General features: G+C 43.1%; 1 protein-coding gene across 1 annotated transcript; it reads right to left on the bottom strand.

Annotated features, from left to right (window-relative positions):
* Positions 1-649: 649 nt before the first annotated feature.
* On the bottom strand, positions 650-8860 carry LOC109773796 (uncharacterized). The gene is made up of 9 exons (XM_020332513.4): positions 8394-8860; positions 8204-8296; positions 7230-7334; positions 6685-6834; positions 6373-6471; positions 6151-6279; positions 1243-1422; positions 1030-1146; positions 650-948 (listed from the first exon to the last, which is right to left on the bottom strand). Exons 1-9 carry the CDS (start codon positions 8694-8696, stop codon positions 784-786), a joined length of 1341 nt encoding a protein of 446 aa, XP_020188102.3. The 5' UTR covers positions 8697-8860; the 3' UTR covers positions 650-783.
* Between the last annotated feature and the right edge of the window lie 13286 nt (positions 8861-22146).

Below are 22146 nucleotides of genomic sequence, written 5' to 3'. Positions count from 1 at the left end.
GAATCTGTGCTTTCAAGTCTGATCCTTCCGATCAAGTTGGATCCTTCCAATCCATGTTACTCTTCATGGGCGGCGGTTGTTGTTCTAGTGCGCTGGTCCTATGGGAGGGGCGATGACGGCAGCGTACCTTTGGCTTTGGCTCGCTTCAATGCCTGTAGTCGTCGCTAGGTGGTCTACGGATCTAGATGTGATTGTTATTATTTCTTTGAAGATGAATAGATCAAAATTTCCCGCAGAAGAAAAAAACTGTTTAAAAGGGATCCTTTTAGTTTCTTAGAAAATCTAAAATCCCTTGTCCACCGTATATGTTTGGCAATCCTATTGCTAGCGTCCTTTATTTTCATAAGGTGTTTACAATTTTAGAATGATCTCTGCAATGTCGCTTATTTGCTAAGCTGCAGACAATTTAAAATAAAAGAGGCCTACTTGCAATTTATACAAAAGCAATGACAACTCAAAGTAGCAATTATTTGTCCAGATAAAAATGCATGGCTGGCAAAATTTCCAAAAATTATCAGCAAATTTTGACAGCCCACATAATATGGATCTATGTGATCTTTGGAGTTCTTCAAATGCCACAGTTTTGGCACCAAAAGAACTTTTCATAGTTCTTATAACTAATGATATGACTACTAAAAGAACAGCAAGCTTTACCAGGCATACATTACATGATAAACAATGGGTCAAAAAGAGCGTATGGATATTCATTTACAGATTTAATGCATCATCTCTGGACAGCAGACTACCATAAAAACAACATTGGAAACAAAAAGAGCAAATCATTCAGCAGGGAACTAGCCCACGCAATTTATTAGCAATATGTAACAAGTGGTCAATGTTTGTGGGTGGGTAATTCTGGAGAAGCTTGAGGTTTGCAGTGAAGTCGCCAGCCAAGAGCCGTCTTCGAACAAGAATTAGCATTGCACAGCAGATCCTTAACAAGGTGGCCTGCAACAAAACAAGATGAGTTAATCTATTGCCTCGAAAATGTATCACACGGGATGAAAATATAAATGGCAGTTCTCTAACCTGGGGCCCCTCTGGATCACCTAATAACGCATCCCACAGGTGGATGCAGTCACGGAACTTAAACTCCTGTGTCAATAGCAGGGTGATCCATCTGAACGCATAGAACTGTGGGTTAACCTGGAATTGATGGAGTGTCACAATGGAGGCTAAAGTATATGTAACAATATATTAATTCTGAGCAGTTAAAAATGAGTAAGTACATTAGATCCATACCTTGGTTACGACCTCTAAATGCCGCCAGAGCTCTTCATCATGCCTTTTCAGGAGCTGGGATAGTTTACTGATTGTGGAGCGTATACCAACAACACTGTTGTCAAGCTGCTTGCAAAAGTTATCTCGAAATCCACTTAGCACCTCAACGAAACAGAAAAAAGCATCCGACTCTGCTGAAGCCTGTTCATACAAAAGAAAAATGGAAAGTACACGGTCATCAAGCTTCCATGATGCATAATGCAACGCATTACGCATGGTACAAGGGCTAAAGCTATTTGATATTAGCAGCCATACATCAATAAGATATTCGCTTTGGAAAATTCAGGAGCTGGGTGGCCTTGTGAAATATAGCCTCACAAAGAAGGAAATGCGTAGTTGTACTATGTAGGCCATAAGAAAAACCTTTTTCCTTGCAATGGGTCTACAAGACAACAGTTGGCAAATCTATGTCGGATTTTAGTTACTACAATAATCCTTATTAACTAAAACATGGAGTCTAAGCTTGCCATATTAACCAGACTGTAAAGGAGAGAATTCCAGAAGTTCATGGGTTAGGTTGAGCCTAATCTGTAAACTCCACAAGATACTCCTCTAGTAGCTTGCAGTACGATTTATATACTCTAAAATCTAATGATGCATTTTGACACATTCAAAATTATCGACTGCCAAACTGCATCAGAGATGATTCTTTCTTAGCTCTTATTTTTGTTGGAAGATAAAGATGAACTGTCACTGTTTTCAATACATGGCACTTTTGAGTGCATGTTTCAGCAAAATAAAAAATGCAAGGGTTAGGTCTAAATCCCCCTCATAACAAAGATGTGGGAGAAAAGTCTAAGGAAACAAACAACGAGAATGCATAATCAACCATGGGCAAGATGATAAAAGATGAATGCAAAGGTGCAAAGCTCCAAACATTTGGGAAGGATATCTTGGTTGAAAATACCAGCTGTTCAGGAAGCATATCATGAACAAAAGTGCCAAACATTGTGAAATGAAGTGAGTATATACAGATGCATCACATCATTTACTATACAATTCAAAGATTCAAACTCCAATACTCGTTTCATCATCGCGGGTGCATATTGCATCATGTTGAACCGGTATGGGCCCAAGCCCATCTACTTATCACTTAGGGCCCAAGCCCATGTGGAGGTGCTGACCTAGAAAGGGCCATCCAGCCCTCCCGTTCACAGTAGAGCCGATATACACGAGAGAGACCTCACGCAGGACACAAGACACCATGAGCCCTCCTGTCTGAAGGTACTTCCCCTCTCGTCTATACAAACTGCCGATGGTACAAATAAAGCCTGTCGTAGGGGTTGGCACAGTCAAGTGCACTTCAAACATCTCGTTATCGTCAGTTTTACATGTGCCAGCTTTTCCTGTCAATTTGGTCTCTTTCAGTGCTCTCATTGATGAAATAGACTGTCGTGTGATCCTTGACAAGTTCGGATGCTTGATTCAGGTGCGACAGACGAGCCAGACGGTTGGGACTGGCACCAGGCGTAGGGGGCTTTGGCACATGGACCAGGAGGTGCAGGAGGTGCAGCCAGACTTGGTGTGTGCTGTGACCACGGAGGACAAGGAGAAGCAGGCGATGATCCATCACTGTAGGATGGGGCATGTATCTTTAGATAAGATGAGTAGAATATTTCCGGATCTTATGTGTGGAATAGGCAAGGGCAAGTTGACATGTGATGCTTGCGAATATGCAAAACACACACGAGCCTCATATGTGAGTAAGGGGCTTAGGAGCATATCTCCTTTTATGCTTATTCATTCGGATGTATGGACGGCCCCGGTAGTGTCAATGAATGGAAAGAAGTATTTTGCTACCTTTATTGACTGCTATTCTCGTATGACTTGGATTTACTTGATGCGTCACAAGGATGAGGTGTTTAGCTGTTTTCAGAACTTCCATGCTCTTGTAAAGAACCAGTTTCAGGTATAGGTCAAGGTGCTCAGGACTGACAATGGCACAGAGTATGTGAACAACAATTTTGGGGCTTTCATGGCTGACCAAGGGATTCTTCATCAAACTTCATGCCCGGACACCCCACCTCAGAATGGAGTGGCCGAAAGGAAAAATCGTCATATTCTTGAGGTTGCTCGGTCGTTGATGTTTACCATGATTGTGCCTAAGTTCTTATGGGATGAAGCAGTTATGACAGCCACATACCTGATCAACCGGACACCTTCTAGGATACTAGGTATGAAATCTCCATCTGAGTTGCTCGTTGGAGATAATAAGTTTGTTGTTTCCCCCAAGCTGTTTGGCAGTACCTGCTTTGTTCGTGATCATCGACCATCTGTTGGAAAGCTTGATCCTCGAGCAGTGAAGTGTGTCTTTCTGGGATACTCTTCTAGTCAGCAGGGGTATAAATGTTGGTGTCCCTATGAAAAACGCAGGTTTGTAAGTATGGATGTTACCTTTAGGGAGTCTGAGCCATTCTATGGTGAGCCGACTGATCTCAGTCTGTTGTTTGCAGAGCTTGACCACCTGCACCATGTGCACAATGGTCAAGAGGGGGAGAAGGATGCGTCTCGTACTCATGATGATTCTGTGGGCATTAACACTGATAATGATGTGCAAGTTCAGGTCCAACCAATTGTGGGTACAATTCCAGTTAGTACTCTCACCGATGATGATGTGCAAGTTCATGTCGAGCCAACTGTCGATACACTTAAGATTGGTGCTCTCCAGGTTCCTGTTCGGGATCGATGGCAGACGAATACCCTGGTGTACTCTCGACGGCAACCACACGTGCAGGGGGAGTGGCAAGGCAGTGAGGCAAGAGTGCAGGGTGAGCAGCAAGGCAGTGAGGCAAGCTCATCTAACACAGTGGAGCTGCCCATTGCGTTGCGAAAGGCTACACGTGAAGCGGCAAGGAAGGGTGAAGTAGCAAGGAAGGCTCTACCAAAGGATGATGCTTGTGATGACCTTGATATTGGAAATTTTGTGTCTTATAAGGCTTTGTCAGCTTCATATAAGGCGTTTGTTGCCTCCCTTTAAACTGTGTCAATCCCAAAGGATTGGAAGGCTGCAAAGCAAGATCCGAAGTGGCGTGAAGCGATGATAGAGGAGTTGGAAGCACTAAGAAAAAACAAGACGTGGGTGCTAACCACGTTGCCAGCAGAAAAGAAAGCAGTGAGTAGTAAGTGGATCTATACAGTGAAGCAGAATCCTGAGGGGAAGGTGGAATGGTACAAGGCTAGATTGGTCGCCAGAGGATATAGTCAAACTTATAGAATTGACTATGATGAAACGTTTGCTCCCGTGGCAAAGATGAACACAGTAAGGATATTGGTCTCATGTGCTGCAAACTTTGGGTGGAAGTTGCATCAATTAGATGTCAAGAATGCCTTCTTCATGGTGAGTTGCAGGAAGAAGTGTACATGGAGATACCACCAGGTTTTGGTACATCAGAGACCACGGGGAAGGTATGCAGGCTGAAGAAATCCTTGTTGGACTGAAGCAATCACCAAGAGCATGGTTTGATAGGTTCAGACGTGCCGTCCGTGGTATGGGGTATGGTCAGTGTAACGGTGACCACACGATGTTCTACAGGCACTCCAATCGGAAGATCACCATCCTTGCTGTTTATGTGGATGACATTATCATCACTGGAGATGACAAGGAGGAAATAGAGAGATTGAAGGGTTGTCTAAGCAAGGAGTTTGAGGTAAAGGATTTGGGCAACCTGAAATACTTCCTTGGCATCGAAGTGGCTCGGACAGAGAAGGGAATCTCTATATGCCAACGAAAATACACCTTGGATCTCTTGAGTGACATGGGCACGATGGGGTGTCGTGCTGCCCCTACTCCGATTGAACAAAATCATCAAGTGACAGCACAATCAGGAGAGCTGGTGAATAAGGAAGATTATCAGAAATTGGTTGGGAGGTTATTGTACTTGTGTCATACCAGGCCTGACATTACATATGCTGTCGGGGTGGTGAGCAGATACATGCATGAACCAAGGAGTGGGCATCTTGATATTGTGCAGAGAATCATGAGATACTTGAAGGGGACTCCGGGTAAAGGGTTGTGGTTTGGGAAGAGTGGACATCTTGAGGTGGATGGCTATAGTGACTCTTACTGGGCCAGTTGTCAAGATGATAGAAGATCCACTTCTGGCTACTGCGTGTTTGTGGGAGGAAATTTGGTGTCATGGAGAAGCAAGAAACAGCCGGTTGTGTCTAGATCAACAGCAGAAGCTGAGTATAGAGCATTATCTCAAGGGTTGTGTGAGATGCTCTGGGTGAAGTACCTACTGAGTGAGTTGAAACTTCTGAGGAAGGGACCCTTGAAGGTGTGGCGTGACAATCAGTCAGCTATAGCCATTGCTAATAACCCAGTTCAACATGATAGGACAAAGCATGTGGAAATTGATCGCTTCTTCATTAAGGAGAAACTTGATGCTGGGATCATCAGCCTTACTCATGTCAGCTCTGGGCAGCAGTTTGCAGATTGCTTGACAAAGGGACTGGGAACAAAGGACTGTAACTTGGCATGTGACAAGATGGGAATGATAGATATCTACCACCCATCTTGAGGGGGAGTGTTGAACCGGTATGGGCCCAAGCCCATCTACTTATCACTTAGGGCCGAAGCCCATGTGGAGGTGCTGACCTAGAAAGGGGCATCCAGCCCTCCCGTTCCCAGTAGAGCCGATATACATGAGAGAGACCTCACGCAGGACACAAGACACCATGAGCTCTCCTGTCTGAAGGTACTTCCCCTCTCGTCCAACACATCAATACTAAGAAAAATGAAATTTAAGACAATTAATACTTCGGAGCTATAAGGAAAATCACACAATCTTTAGCATGGTCAGTTTGTTTCATCACCACAAAAACTAAAAAAAGTTTATTTAAGCAAATGGGGACATCAAGAGAACTTACAGAATTACTTTGGTCTGGATCATTCTTGAAGACATAGTAGAGAGGTGCCAAAACTTCATTCATTCCTTGTACATATCTTATACCCGGGTTTAATTTTGCAAAGATGGTAAGTATTCGCTTCAGTGACTCCTGGAAAAAATACATCACATTTTAGATTTAGACTAAATAGAAGTACCAGAAACAAGCAAGAACTGGCATCATGTGAAGACAATAAATGCCTACCTGATTAGACAAGGCATCAGAAGAACCGCCATTGAAAAACTGCATCTCAGGATGAGTACGCTTAACATCTCTATCAATCTGCTCTACAGTTTCAGATTCCTGAAAGTATTTAGATAACATTTACATTTTAGTAGCTAAGACACTAACATATTTATCACAACATTAACTAACAAGCAGAATGCAAAGGGAGGTCTCTCACAAGCAAAGCAGTTGCAAGTTGCAAAACCAAATAAAATGAATTAATAGACACAATGTACAGAGTATGGCAAACAGCCAGGAAGTACAGTAATTTTAAGTGCAGTTAAACATTACCTGGAAGTGTTGGTTCCAAACACTAGTTTTCCCAAGGCTTAGAGGATGTTCGTCCTGGACGATTTCCGCCCTTGGGAGAAATCCAGTTCCTTCAGAATTATGTTCCTTCCTTTTTGAAATAGTCATTTCCATTCTTCGGGTAACTTCTGACTGACCAGAACCAAAATATATTGTTGTGCAGGTTGGTTAAAAATGGGAAAAGGAACCACCACAAAGTAGGTAAATTAAAGGCTAGGTTGGGCTTGTAGAATAAGCTGGGTAGGGGGCCGCTTATTTCCACAGCAAGTAATAGCCCCAAAAGAACTGGCCCTTAAGGAGTGTGTTTCATGCCCGTAACTGATTTGGATTTTCTTTTTAAATATATAGCTACCAACACCGGTGCTCTCCTCGCCCTCCTTGGGAAGGAAAGCATTGTTCCTTCTATTTAAACACATAGTAAGTGGTGAACAACTAAAGAACTCGTGCATCTGCAATGGTAAAGGACTAAAGAACTCATGCATCTGCGATCGTAAAGAACTACAGCGCAATGTGCATTAAAAACTTACAGGGTTAACCAAAAGCTCGTCTTTGAAAGCACTGTACTGGGATCGCTTTTTTTCCAGTTCGTACGCCCACAGAGCATGATCCATTGGCAAGTACCCCAAGAGAAGCTGCTAACTATCAAAAAAGTCAAATAAATTTGTAACATATTAAAAAGGAAAAAAAATCGACACCGCCAACAGACTAAAATGCATTCACAATATCCATTTCACCTCAAACACTTGCCGTTTGTTCAACAGTTTCTTCTAATCTAAACCTATAACAGTGGCTATTCTCAAACCTCTACATAAAAATTTGAGCATGGTTCTAAATTATGATGTGCAATGAAATAAATTCATAAAAAACAGCAAAAAAATGCAAAACAGAAGGAAAAAACTCGAGACTCGTTTATTTGGCTTCTGGGGAGATCTCAACAAGCTTGAGAATTGTTTTTCCCCTACTTGAGAACTTGGCATGAGAAGTCTATTCATGAAACAATATTACTACTCCCAGTCTAGAATACTTCAAAATCGTATTCTATTCGTGAATCAATTGTTCAAGGACTTACATTCATGGAATATAAGTAAATTCCATGAGCGCTTCATGTACTATGCGAGTCCATGGTTAAGTAAGCATATATGTTTGTATTTCATTATAAATAAGATGCATAAGTTTGAAGACCAATCACATGGAGGCTAATTTTTTTTTCATAAATCTAATGTGTGTCATGCCGTTCAAAAGATACTATCCTGATTTAGGTGAACCAACCATGGCAACCCCGTCCTAGACTAAATTGGGGCATCATGCCATATATGGAATCAACAATGATCATACGAGGTCATCAACAAGCATCAGGGCATAAAAATTAACTCTTGAACTTTCTTGCCAATGTCATATCACTAGCATGTGAATGAGAGAGCAAACACTCGGCCAGGCCCAAGCAAACTGCATGAACACATAGTGAAAAAGTTATACGAAGAAAATGGGAGAATTCCCAGACCTTCCAGACAACAGGCCGCACGGCGGGGTCGTCAGGCACGCCCTGGCACGCGAGCCTCCGCAGCTCCGCCAGATCCACCACCTTCCTTTCCAGCTACACGCACCGAAACACAAACAGAGGAACGAACAAGTTACAAACCAAAGCTAAACAGCGAAGTCCCGTGACTCGACCGCGAGAGGCCAACACTCACCGCCGCTTTGAACTCGGCGACGAGGTGGGTCCGAGACGAGGTGGCCGCGCCCTCGTCGCCGCCGCCGCTGTCGGAGTCGGAGTCAGAGCTTGCACCGTCGCGCCGCGCGGGTTGACGAGGGGGCGGCGGGGTCGGATCGTGCTGCGGCTTGGGAGGGGGAGGTGGGGGAGGGGAGGGGGCGCGGGGAGGGGAGCGGTGGCGCGGGGTAGGGGCAGGGGCGGACCAGATCGGGCTGTTGAGCCAGTCCGGGACTGCCTTCTGCCTGGGTGTGGATGTCGGGTTTGGGTTGGCGCCGTCGGCCATGGCGGCTGCTGAGGCCGGGGGAGATGGTGCCTGTGGCGGCGATGGGTTTAGGAGTTGGGAATGCGGAGGATCCCCCGGATCGGAGGGGACGGCTGGGTTGGACTTGGACCGGTCGGTGCCTCGGTGTTCTTCTCTTCTCCAGCTTTCTTTTCCTCTTTTTCCTTTTTCCTTTTCTTTTGATTTGAGATGAGAAGAAAAGCTGCTGCTTGGCTGACATTCACATGATGTTTTAATGTTTTCGTGTCACACAAAGTTACACAATATTTGACCGAAAACTAGAGAAAATTTAGGGACATTACTAGTAAGTGTGCACGTGCAATGCTTGTCTTCACGGATATTATAAACAGATGTGAGAATTCACATGCATAGAAAAGACATATAGCACTCCAAATACAACAAATCAACTTTTTTTTATAGAAGATGTATTAGAAGGTTTGCGTGCCGATGTATTAGAAGAAGAAGAAATAGACAGTACAGAGAGTCCAGCAGACATGCCGCGGTTACAAAGACGACACGACTACACTTGGCGGGCAATCATAATGTCGCGGAAAGGAAAACAACACACATACAGTTGCAATGAAACTATCTCCAGATATTAGCCAAACCTTTGGCCCCGGAGAGCTTCCGCAATCCGACTTCGTCCTCGATACGCCCGCAAAGCTCATGGGCCAATCAACTTATGATTCAAATGTCCAAGAAATGCTATAATTTAGCATTCTATGCATAGTGTAAAGAGTGAAGACACAAGCAATTATCTCAGTAATTCATAAATTAGATTATGCAATTCTCACAGATGTTGTCTCCAATTTCATTCTAGATGTATAGGTGAGAAGTGCACCAAAAATCGTGTTATGAGAATCAACATTCGTGCCATGTATTCGGCACTGTACATAGTAACAAAGTTGCTGGAAGTTGTCAATAAGTACCATTCCCAACATCGTACACAAAATTATACATGGCCAAGACTAAATAAATACATACATCTGCAATGTTAACTGACCATGTAAACAAATTAAACATAATTATGGTAAATCTGCTTGGATTGTGTGTAAGATATATACTACAGATTAAGCATCATTCCGGTAACGAAAGTAGAATACAAAATGTGATACATGGAAGCAATGTCGTGGGCAGGATTCCGCCACGCCCAGGGCAGGCCCTCGTTGGCACAATATGTACTGCAGCTACTGTGCGCTACTATATCTATTGTGCGATAAATTTGCGTGCTATTTTTTTTGTGGAATGGAAAGTAGAAGGGTCCTCAAAACTCAGGTAGGCCTGGCATTGTAAAGTGCTAGTCAACCATTAGCATTTACATAAAATTCATCATTGTCATACCCATAATCTAGTGCAGGCAGAGTAACAATGCTATGATTAGGGGCAAAACAATTCCCCAAAAACAATAAATCAATAATGAATAAATAGATTTTTTTTGCAAAAAATAAATAGATACACGTTGTACTTAAAACCAACCATTCTTGTTGCCTGGCTCTAGGATTAGAGAGAGACCCTGAGGAGATTGTCAGAGGGGGAAGCTGCACATCTACAAGGACTTGTTAGGGAATACAACTAAATTATCTGATTCCATTGAGTTAAACAAGGATAGCGAGATCTGCAAAAATGTAGACAACATGTAGGCTTGGCATGCACTTATTATGGCTAGTATCAACTTCAATTTTTTTTGGATCACCATCGCTTTAGTTAACACACCATTAAAACGTCTTCTGAATTTTCTAAGCACTGTAGCAAATAATCCCTTAAGAAGATGAAGACTTGCTTCCAAGTGAAGAAGCAAGACTTGAACCTATTATAATTCACATTTGGTTACATATTGTATGCGCACACAGCTTCATGCAATAATTCTATCATAATTATCAAAGGGATAAAAAGGAAAATAATACAACCCTATTTATTTATACAACCATACTACTTTCGTTCCTTTGCAGCAGGTATGATACTATGCAACAGCACAATTTTTGGAGAAACAAGGGACCAACTTTGTTCGAAACGATAGCCCTCGAGTTCTATTAAGATCCATAAGAGAAGTAGTCGCAGAACTAAAATGAACAACCCACAAAGCTTTGACATCCAAATCCAAAAGGGGTGAGAGGGCAATAATAAAGAAACAGAAGTTAAATTTAAAAGATAGCAATCTCACGTCAGGATATTGTTGGGGAACGTAGCATGCAATTTCAAAAAAATTCCTACGCTCACGCAAGATCTATCTAGGAGATGCATAGCAACAAGAGGGGGAGAGTGTGTCCACGTACCCTCGTAGACCGAAAGCGGAAGCATTAGACAACGCGGTTGATGTAGTCGAACTTCTTTTAGATCCGATCGATCAAGCGCCGAACGTACGGCACCTCTAAGTTCTGCACACGTTCAGCTCAATAACTGATACGTCCATTTTGCATCATGTTTTCTCACTGTTATTTATGATGTTTTTATCCATAATAATGCTTTTTGGAGTAATTTAATGCCTTTTCTCTCATAGTTTGCAAGGTACACACCAAGAGGGAGAATTCCGGCAGCTGGAAATCTGGACCTGGAAAAGCTACGTCAGGCTACCTATTCTGCACAACTCCAACAAGCTAAAACTTGACGGAGATTTTTTATGGAATATATAAGAATTATTGGAGCAAATAACTACCAGAGGGGGCCCACCAGGTGGGCATAACCCACCTGGGCGCGCCAGGCAACCCAGGCGCGCTCTGGTGGATTGTGCTCACGCAGGCCCACCTCCGGTGCCCATCTTCTGGTATATAAGTCATTTTGACCTAGAAAAAATAAGGAGAGGACTTTCGGGATGGAGCGCCGCCGCCTCGAGGCGAAACTTGGGCAGGAGCACTTTTGCCCTCTCGCGGAGCGATTCCGCCGGGGGAACTTCCCTCCCGGAGGGGGAAATCATCGTCCTCATCATCACCAATAACTCTCCCATCTTGGGGAGGGCAATCTCCATCAACATCTTCAATAGCACCATCTCATCTCAAACCCTAGTTCATCTCTTGTGTTCAATCTTGTTACCGGAACTATAGATTGGTGCTTGTGGGTGACTAGTAGTGTTGATTACATCTTGTAGTTGATTACTATATGGTTTATTTGGTAGAAGATTATATGTTCAGATCCATTATGCTATTTAATACTCCTCTGATCATGAACATGTTTATCATTTGTGAGTAGTTACTTTCGTTCTTGAGGTCACAAGAGAAATCATGTTGCAAGTAATCATGTGAATTTGATGTGTGTTCGATATTTTGATAGTATGTATGTTGTGATTCCCTTAGTGGTGTCATGTGAACGTCGACTACATGACACTTCACCATATTTGGGCCTAAGGGAATGCATTGTGGAGTAGCAATTAGATGATGGGTTGCGAGAGTGACAGAAGCTTAAACCCCAGTTTATGCACTATTCCGTAAGGGACCGATTGGATCCAAAAGTTTAATGCTATGGTTAGAATTTATTCTTAATATTTTTCTCGTAGTTGCGGATGCTTGCGGTAGGGTTAATCATAAGAAGGAGGTTTGTTCAAGTAAGAACAACACTTAAGCACCGGTCCACCCACATATCAAATTATCAAAGTACCGAACACAAATCGAACCAACATGATGAAAGTGACTAGATGAAATTCCCGTGTACCCTCAAGAACACTTTGCTTATCATAAGAGACCATTTTGGCCAGTCCTTTGCCTTAAAAGGATTGGGCTACCTTGCTGCACTTTTTTTACTACTACTGTTACTTGCTCGTTACAAATTATCTTGCTATCAAACTACTCCGCTACTTACAATTTCAACACTTGCAGACATTACCTTACTGAAAACTACTTGTCATTTCCTTCTGCTTCTCGTTGGGTTCGACACTCTTACTTATCGAAAAGAGCTACAATTGATCCTCTATACTTGTGGGTCATCAAGGCTATTTTCTGGCGCCGTTGCCGGGGAGTGAAGCGCTTTTGGTAAGTGGAATTTGGTAAGGAAACATTTATATAGTGTGCTGAAATTTATTGTCACTTGTTACTATGGAAAACAATCCTTTGAGGGGTTTGTTCGGGGTATCTTCACCTCGTCCGGAACCACAATTAGATACCCCTCAACCTACTGCACCTACTAAAAATATTGAATATGAAATTCCTTTGGGTATGATAGAACAACTGCTAGCTAATCATTATGCAGGAGATGGAACCGGACATCCTGATATGCACTTGATATATGTGGAACAAATTTGTGGATTGTTTAAGCTTGCAGGTTTACTCAAAAATGAAGTGATGAAAAAGGTTTTCCCTTTATCTTTGAAGGGAAAAGCATTGGCATGGTATAGGCTATGCGATGATATTGGATCATGGAATTGGAATCGTTTGAAATTGGAGTTCCACCAAAAAATTATCCTATGCGTCTAGTTCATCGTGATCGGAATTATATATATATATAATTTTTGGCCTCATGAAGGATAAAGTATTGCTCTAGCTTGGGGGAGGCTTAAGTCAATGTTATATTCATGCCCCAATCATGAGCTCTCAAGAGAAATTATTATCCAGAATTTTTATGCTCGGCTTTCTCGTAATGATCAAACCATGCTTGATACTTCTTGTGTTGGTTCTTTTATGAAGAAGACTATTGAATTCCGGTGGGATCTTTTGGAAAGAATTAAACGCAACTCTGAAGATTGGGAACTCGACGAAGGTAAAGAGTCAGGTATTAAACTTAAGTATGATTGTGTTAAATCTTTTATGGATACCGATGCTTTTCAAAAGTTTAGCACTAAATATGGACTTGACTCTGAGATAGTGGCCTCCTTTTGTGAATCATTTGCTACTCATGTTGAACTCTCTAAAGAGAAGTGGTTTAAATACCACCACCTATTAAAGAAGAACTTAAAGAACTGGTACCAGTTAAAGAGAAACTATACTTTATAATGTTGATCTAGTTGTTCCTTCTACTTATATAGAGAAACCACCTTTCCCTGTTAGGATAAGGAACATGCTAAAGTTCAACTGTGGTTAACAAAAGCTATATTAGAACACCTAAACCTGATGAACAAATTAAAGTAGAACCTAACATAGCTATGGTTAAAGATCTCTTAGAAGAAGGTATTGATGGGCATGTTATTTACTTCTGTGAAGAAACTGCTAGAATTGCCAAACCTGATAAAAAGGATAAACAAAGACCCGTTGTTGGCATGCCTGTCATCTCAGTTAAAATAGGAGATCACTGTTATCATGGTTTACATGACATGGGTGCTAGTGTGAGTGCTATTCCTTACACCCTTTATCAAGAAATTATGGAAGACATAGCACCTGCAGAGTTAGAAGACACAGATGTTACTATTAAACTTGCTAATAGAGACACCATATCACCATTTGGGATTGTTAGAGATGTTGAAGTCTTGTGTGGGAAAATAAAATACCCTACTGATTTCCTTGTTCTTGGTTCCCCACAAGATGACTTTTGTCCCATTATTTTTGGTAGTCCTTTCTTGAACACAGTTAATGCTAAGATAGATTGTAAGAAACAAACTGTTGGTGTTAGTTTTGGTGATGAGTCTCATGAGTTTAATTTTTTCAAGTTTAGTAGAAAGCTTCATGAAAAAGAATTGCCTAGTAAGGATGAATTAATTGATCTTGCTTCTATTGTTGTGCCTCCTATTGATCCTTTAGAACAATATTTGCTAGACCATGAAAATGATTTACATATGCATGAAAGAAATGAAATAGATAAAAATTTCTTTGAACAACGTCCTCTGCTTAAACACAACTTGCCAATTGAAACTCTAGGAGGTCCTCCTCGACCTAAAGGTGATCCCGTGTTTGAATTAAAACAATTGCTAGACACTTTGAAATATGCTTATCTTGATGAAAAGAAGATATATCCTGTTATTATTAGTGCTAACCTTTCAGAACATGAAGAAGAAAGATTATTGAAAGTTCTAAGGAAGCACCGAGCTGCTATTAGATATACTCTTGATGATTTGAAGGGCATTAGTCCCACTCTATGTCATCACAAAATCAATATGGAACCTGATGCTAAACCCGTCGTTGATCACCAACGCAAGTTAAATCCAAAGATGAAATAAGTGGTAAGAACGGAAATATTAAAACTTCTGAAAGCATGTATAATCTATCCCATAGCTGATAGTAGATGGGTAAGTCATGTTAATTGTGTTCCTAAGAAAGGAGGTATAACTGTTGTTCCTAATAATAAGAATGAACTTATTCCACAAAGAATTGTTACAGGCTATAGAATGGTAATTGATTTTCAAAAATTAAACAAAGCAACTAGAAAAGATCATTACCCTTTGCCTTTTATTGATCAAATGCTTGAAAGATTATCTAAGCACACACACTTTTGCTTCCTTGATGGATATTATGGCTTTTCACAAATACCTGTTTCTCAACCTAATCAAGAAAAGACCACTTTTACTTGTCCCTTTGGAACTTATCTTATAGACGTATACCTTTTGGTTTATGTAATGGACCCGCTACCTTTCAAAGATGTATGACTGCTATATTCTTTGACTTTTGTGAGAAGATTGTTGAGGTTTTCATGGATGACTTTTCTGTTTGTGGGAAGTCTTTTGATGATTATTTAAGCAATCTTGATCGAGTTTTACATAGATGTGAACAAACAAGTCTTGTCTTGAATTGGGAGAAGTGTCACTTTATGGTTAATGAAGGCATTGTCTTGGGTCATAAAATTTCTGAAAGAGGTGTTGAAGTGGACAAAGCTAAGGTTGATGCAATTGAGAAAATGCCATGTCCTAAAGATATAAAAGTTATTCGTAGTTTCTTAGGTCATGCTGGTTTCTATAGGATATTTATCAAAGATTTTTCTAAAATTTCTAGGGCTCTTACTAGTCTCTTGCAAAAGGATATTCCCTTTGTTTTTGATGATGATTGTTTAGAAGCCTTTTAAACACTCAAGAAAGCCTTAATTTCTGCACCTATTGTTCAACCACCTGATTAGAACTTGCCTTTTGAAATTATGTGTGATGTCAATGATTATGCTGTTGGTGTTGTTCTAGGACAAAGAGTTGATAAGAAACTTAATGTTATTCATTATGCTAGTAAAACTCTAGACAGTGCTCAAAGAAATTATGCTACTACTGAAAAATAATTCCTAGTAGTTGTGTTTGCTTGTGATAAATTTAGACTTTATATTGTTGATTCCAAAGTAACTGTTCACACAGACCATGCTGCTATTAAATATCTTATGGAAAAGAAAGAATCTAAACCTAGACTTATTCGTTGGGTTCTCTTGTTACAAGAATTTGATTTACATATTATTGATAGAAAAGGAGCTGATAATTTGTCTAGGCTTGAAAATGTGCTTGATGACCCACTACCTATTGATGATAGTGTTCCTTATGAGCAGTTAGCTGCAATAAATGTTGCTCATAGTACTCCTTGGTATGCTGACTATGCTTATTACATTGTTGCTAAATATTTACCACCTAGCTTTACTTACCAACAAAAGAAAAAAAAACTTCTATGATTTAAGACATTACTTTTGGGATGACCCACATCTTTATAATGAAGGAGTAGATGGTATTATTAGACGCTGTGTACTTGAGAATGAACAGGGACAAATCCTACGGAAATGTCACTCTGAAGCTTATGGAGGGCATCATGCTGGAGATAGAACTGCTCACAAGGTACTGCAGTCTGGATTTTATTGGCCTACTCTCTTCAAGGATGCCCGTAAGTTTGTCTCATCTTGTGATGAATGCCAAAGAATAGGTAATATCGGTAAGCGTCAAGAAATGCCTATGAATTATTCACTTGTTGTTGAACCATTTGATGTTTGGGGATTTGATTACATGGGACCTTTTTCTTCCTCTAATGGGTATACACATATTTTGGTTGATGCTGATTATGCTACTAAATGGGTAGAAGCTATTCCAACTAGTGGTGCTGATCACAACACCTCTATTAAAATGATGAAGGAAGTTAATTTTCCCAAGGTTTGGAGTCCCTAGATATTTAATGACTGATGGTGGTTCACACTTTATTCATGGTGCTTTCTGTAAAATGCTTGCCAAGTATGATGTTAACCATAGAATTGCATCACCCTATCATCATAGACGAGTCAGCGGAAGCAACAATATCTGAGTACAGACATAAGTTAAACAAGTTTGCCTTAAGAAGGCTAGCACAAAAGTAGCAACGATCGAAAAGGCAAGGCCTCCTGCCTGGGACCTCCTAACTACTCCTCGAAGCCGAACTCCACGTAGAATCATCCTCGGGATCTCTAGCTCCTGGACTCCAGCATCTGGTTGCGACAATCCGGTATAGAAAGGGGAAAAGAGGGAGAAAAGCAACCGTGAGTACTCATCCAAAGTACTCGCAAGCAAGGACCTACACTACATATGCATGGGTATATGTGTAAAGGGCCATATCAGTGGTCTGAACTGCAGAATGCCAGAATAAGAGGGGGATAGCTAATCCTGTCGAAGACTACGCTTCTGGCCACCTCCATCTTGCAGCATGTAGAAGAGAGTAGATGGTAAGTTCACCAAGTAGCATCACATAGCATAATCCTACCCGGCGATCCCCTCCTCGCCGCCCTGTTAGAGAGCGATCACCGGGTTGTATCTGGCACTTGGAAGGGTGTGTTTTATTAAGTATCCAGTTCTAGTTGTCATAAGGTCAAGGTACAACTCCGGGTCGTCCTTTTAACGAGGGACACGGCTATTCGAATAGATAAACTTCCCTGCAGGGGTGCACCACATAACCCAACACGCTCGTTCCCATTTGGCCGGACACACTTTTCTGGGTCATGCCCGGCCTCGTAAGATCAACACGTCGCAGCCCCACCTAGGCACAACAGAGAGGTCAGCACGCCGGTCTAAATCCTATGGTGCAGGGGTCTGGGCCCATCGCCCATTGCACACCTGCACGTTGCGAACGCGGCCGGAAGCAGACCTAGCCTAGTGGCGTTCCAGTCCAATCCGGCGCGCGCCACTCAGTCGCTGACGTCACGAAGGCTTCGGCTGATACCACGACGTCGAGTGCCCATAACTGTTCCCGCGTAGTTGGTTAGTGCGTATAGACCAAATGGCCAGACTCAGATCAAATACCAAGGTCTCGTTAAGCGTGTTAAGTGTCCGCGAACGTCGACCAGGGCAGGCCCACCTCTCTCCTAGGTGGTCGCAACCTGCCCTGTCGCTCCGCCACAAAGTAACAGTCGGGGGCCGTCAGGAACCCAGGCCCACCTCTACCGAGATGGAGCCACCTGTCCTTTCAGCCCCCTCATCAGAATCACTTGTGGGTACTCAATGAGCCGACCCGACTTTAGTCACCACATGTGTCATGTATATAAAGTATATAGTATATACCCGTGATCACCTCCCGCAGTGATCACAGCCCAGTAGTATAGCATGGCAGACGGACAAGAATGTAGGGCCACTGATGGAAAAACTAGCATCCTATTCTAAGCAGTAGGATAGCAGGTAAGGGTAACAACTGTAGCAACAATGAGATGCTATGCAACAGAATAGGGTTAACCGAAAGCAGTAACATGCTACACTACTCTAATGCAAGCAGTATAGAGAAGGATAGGCGATATCTGGTGATCAAGGGGGGGGGGGGCTTGCCTGGTTGCTCTGGCAAGGAGGGGTCGTCAACACCGTAGTCGATCACAGGGGGATCAGCATCGTCACGGGGTCTACCAAAGAGAAGAGGGGGGGGAAACAGTAAATACATAGCAAGCAAGTGCATAACAGGACAACATGCAGAGCTAGACGTGTTCTAACGCGGTATGAGGTGATACCGGTGAAGGGGGAAACATCTGGGAAAGTATTCCCGGTGTTTCGCGTTTTCGGACAAATGAACCGGAGGGGGAAAGTTGCGTGTTCGATATGCTAGGGATGTGTGGCGGACGAACGGGCTGCGTATCTGGATTCGTCTCGTCGTTCTGAGCAACTTTCATGTACAAAGTATTTTCATCCGAGGTACGGTTTATTTTATATTAATTTTCAAAGTTTATAATCATTTTTAGAATTAACAGAATTAATTTAATTCGAAACTGGATTTATGACATCAGCATGATGTCATGCTGATGTCAGCAGCCAACAGGGGTTGACTGGTCAACCTGACCAGTGGGTCCCACTGGTCAGTGACACATTTTAAGTAAACATATTAATTAACCTAATCAGGATTAATTAGGGGTGGGCCCCACTGTCATTGACTACTTAATTAGCTAATTAGGTTAATTAGGTAACTAATGTTTAATTAGCCTAATTGGTTGTTTAGTTTAATTAATCAAAATTAATTAAGTTAATTAATTAAAAAATTTTATTTCTCTTTTTTTTATAAACGTTCTCAGGGTTCCGGGCCCCGGCTGTCAGTGGCCAATGGGCCACTAGAACGGGTGCGCTGGTTAACGGGCATAGCCCGAACGGGCGCATGCCCGAGGGGCACCGGGCATGCACGGCGCTCGTCGGCGGCCAGGACCAGGGGAGACGGCGGAGGGGTGGTCGCGAACCAGCTGGGCGGAGCGGGCGCAGGGGGACGCGGCTGGAGGTGGTGGTGGCAGGGGGAGGCGCTCGGCGACGAGGCCAGGGGCGGAGCGGCGCGTGCGGGACGAAGGCGACGGCCGTAGCGAGCAACTGCAGGGGAGCCGGGGCGGGCTCGCCGACGCGAGGCGCGGCACGGGGCGCCAGCGGGGTGCCGGCCCAGGCGCGGGCGCGCGGTTAGGCGCGGCGTGGGATCCCGCGCGAGGGAGAGCAGGGGAGGCGCCGATGCGGGGCGGCGGGCACGGCGACGTCAAAACGGGGAGGGGGGTGCGAGGAGAGGGAGGCCGTGGCCTCACCGGCGTTGCAGCGACGAGGGGCGGCGAGGCGCGGGGAGGACCGACGAAGGAGAGGCGGGGATGGGGCAGTCCGGCGGGGATGTCCAGGGCGACGGTGTCGGAGCCGGGCGGGCGTGGTGGCTCCGGCTTCGAGCGGCGGGGCGGCGTCGGGCGTCGAGGGCGTGGTCGCGGTCTGCGCAGCGAGGGGAGTCGTCGAGGGAGAGGGGACGGGGGCGCGAGGACGAGGGCGGGGGCCGGCGAGGCGGCACCGGGCGATGGCCACGGGGGCAGCCCCGATCCGATCTGGATCGAGGGGAGGGAGAGACGAGGGAGTGAGGGGGAGTGGGTTGGTTCGGTTAGGGTTTCGGGGTGGAGTGGGGGGCTATGGGGAGTGGGGGTGGGCCGGCTAGGTTAGTGGGCTGGCCGGTTAGCTGGGCCGTGGCCCAGTGGGGGGTGGGGGCCTTTTCTCTTTTCTCTTGTTTGACTTTATTTCTTTGTTTAGTCTTTTCCTTTTTTTCTGTTTTATTTTTGTTCCTTTTTATTTCAGTTTTATAAAAATTAACACTAGCACCTAAATTTGTATTTATAAATATACTACTGCCACATTAACTTTGGCACCTAAATAAATTAGTTTTGTAATTATTTATTATTTAAAAGTATTTATTAAATAACAGTTTTGCCGTTGTTTTAATTACTATGGTGCATTTAAATACTTTAGAGGAGTGTGGTTTCTACACCAATATTTAGTATGGATTATTTGGCTCACCCCCAACATTTTATCTTTAATATTTGAAAACTTTTATTGTTTGCTTGATTTTGAATTTGAATTTGAATCAGTTTCGAACTAACGTGAGATTAGCAACAGTAATCGAGGTGACATGGCATCATTAGTAGAAAGTTACTGTAGCTTAATTATCCGGGCGTCACAATTCTCCTCCACTACAAGAAATCTCGTCCCGAGATTTAAGAGGGGAGTAAGGGGGAAGAATAGGTTACGAAATTCTAACGATTCTTCTCGGTCTTGGTTGCTCTTCTCGAAGAGGTTGATCCATTATGTTGATGTCTTCATTTCTCTGCTTCAAGTCACCATGATCAAGTCGTCATCCTTTCTTCGGGAACTCCATCGTACTTACGAAAGAATAAAGGGTGGTTATTCCGGAAGAACGAACCTCTGCAAGGTTGACTACCTGGTAGCTAACATCGGGGGAAGGTGGCGGAAAGTAACTCTCGAACTGAAACTTAAGAAAATTTCGAGAGCAAAGTAAGAAGGTACTATGAGAAGTTTAAGCGGGTCGGCAATCGTTCGATGCCTGAACAAAGTGTGAAAGGGGTCCAGATCAACGAGAATAAGTATTACGTCTGATACCAAAGTATATTACTAGGAAGATGACCCATGAATTATATACGAAATCAAGCGCGAGGAATAACTTTGGCAACATGGGGGTACAGGAGAGTCAGGTTTCGATCCTGTGGAACTGTGGGTTATGGGCCCACCATGTGGTTAAAAGTAGGAAGGCCATTGGCATCTTACACGGTCATGATAGCAAGACATGTCAGAGGGTAGCCTGTCAGTTATGTTGGCAACAACGTTGGTACCAAGGGCGAGGGACGAAGAGAACCATTTTCCTGCTCGTTGAAACGAGGCGGACCAATAGGTAAAGTTCTCGTCCATCGGTGGTTACCGGAATGTCACCAACAATAGTAACAGGGTCTTACTGACAGAGTTGTACACCGAGGTGTTTGCACAAGCAGGGGATTAATACTGCTTAGATCATAATGATCACCAGAAACGTTAAACCAACCAATGGAAAGGAAAATAAGATTATCAGATTAAACAGAACAATGGAAAGGAAGATGTGTTTAAACTCATATTTCAAGGGTATATCCTTCCCAAGGACAAGCAGAGCATGATATCCATGACAGGATATAATGTAGAAAACTCTTTAGGTAAGGGGAGAGAAATTTCATGACATTACCCATACAACGGTGTTTGGATAATTGAGCAAGAAAACATTTAGCATTGGGCTTCAAATGTTCTTGTCGAAAATCGGAGTACCACAGACATGCTTCGGGATAGCATTGACATGGTCTTCAAGCAAGGGTCGGACTTTGGATACTCAATGGATGCATCAGGAATAACTGGTAGAATAAGTCTTACAATTTCCTCATGGAAGAATGGATAACCTTGCTAAAAAGGAAACAATAACAACAGGTCCTCCGGACATGTGTGCTAGGCATGACATCGCCTTACTGGGTCACAAGAAGACCAATGTTATAACTCTTGGAAAATGTTTCAACCATCATATCTGACCGAGATTCAGATCTGATTGGTGTCAGGATACCTCAGACTCGGGATGCCTGAGAAGAAAAGGTGCAACACCAATTGACGAGATGACATTGTAAGATTCTCGGGAAATGAACTATGGAAGCGAGTTCTGAACAAGGGTTCATCATTAAGCCAAGGAGAGGATGAGGAGGTGGTTGATGGACTCAGCGATATTTCAACGAGATATCCAAAAAGATGGGTTTCCACAGTCATGTGAACAAGGAGATAACATTAGCTAGATTGAATGACTTAATGATGTATGCTCGAGGAAAACATACACAGTTAAACATTGGTTGAAATGTGCACCCGAAATATGGGCTAGGTAGCACGATCAATGTT

This window comes from Aegilops tauschii, chromosome 2 (assembly GCF_002575655.3).
Source record: "Aegilops tauschii subsp. strangulata cultivar AL8/78 chromosome 2, Aet v6.0, whole genome shotgun sequence".
In the NCBI taxonomy this organism is placed as follows: Eukaryota; Viridiplantae; Streptophyta; class Magnoliopsida; order Poales; family Poaceae; genus Aegilops; species Aegilops tauschii.
The sequence above is the reverse complement of the archived record's forward strand: the minus strand, read 5'-3'. Positions and strand labels throughout refer to the sequence as shown.

What these genes read in the sequence shown, in the direction of transcription:
- LOC109773796 (XM_020332513.4), bottom strand. Translation starts at nt 8,696, where the DNA reads ATGGCCGACGGCGCCAACCCAAACCCGACATCCACACCCAGGCAGAAG. An exon ending in TTTGGAACCAACACTTCCAG is followed by an intron (nt 6,472 to 6,684) that starts GTAATGTTTAAC and finishes AAATACTTTCAG; the next exon opens with GAATCTGAAACTGTAGAGCA. An exon ending in ATTTAGAGGTCGTAACCAAG is followed by an intron (nt 1,147 to 1,242) that starts GTATGGATCTAA and finishes CATCAATTCCAG; the next exon opens with GTTAACCCACAGTTCTATGC.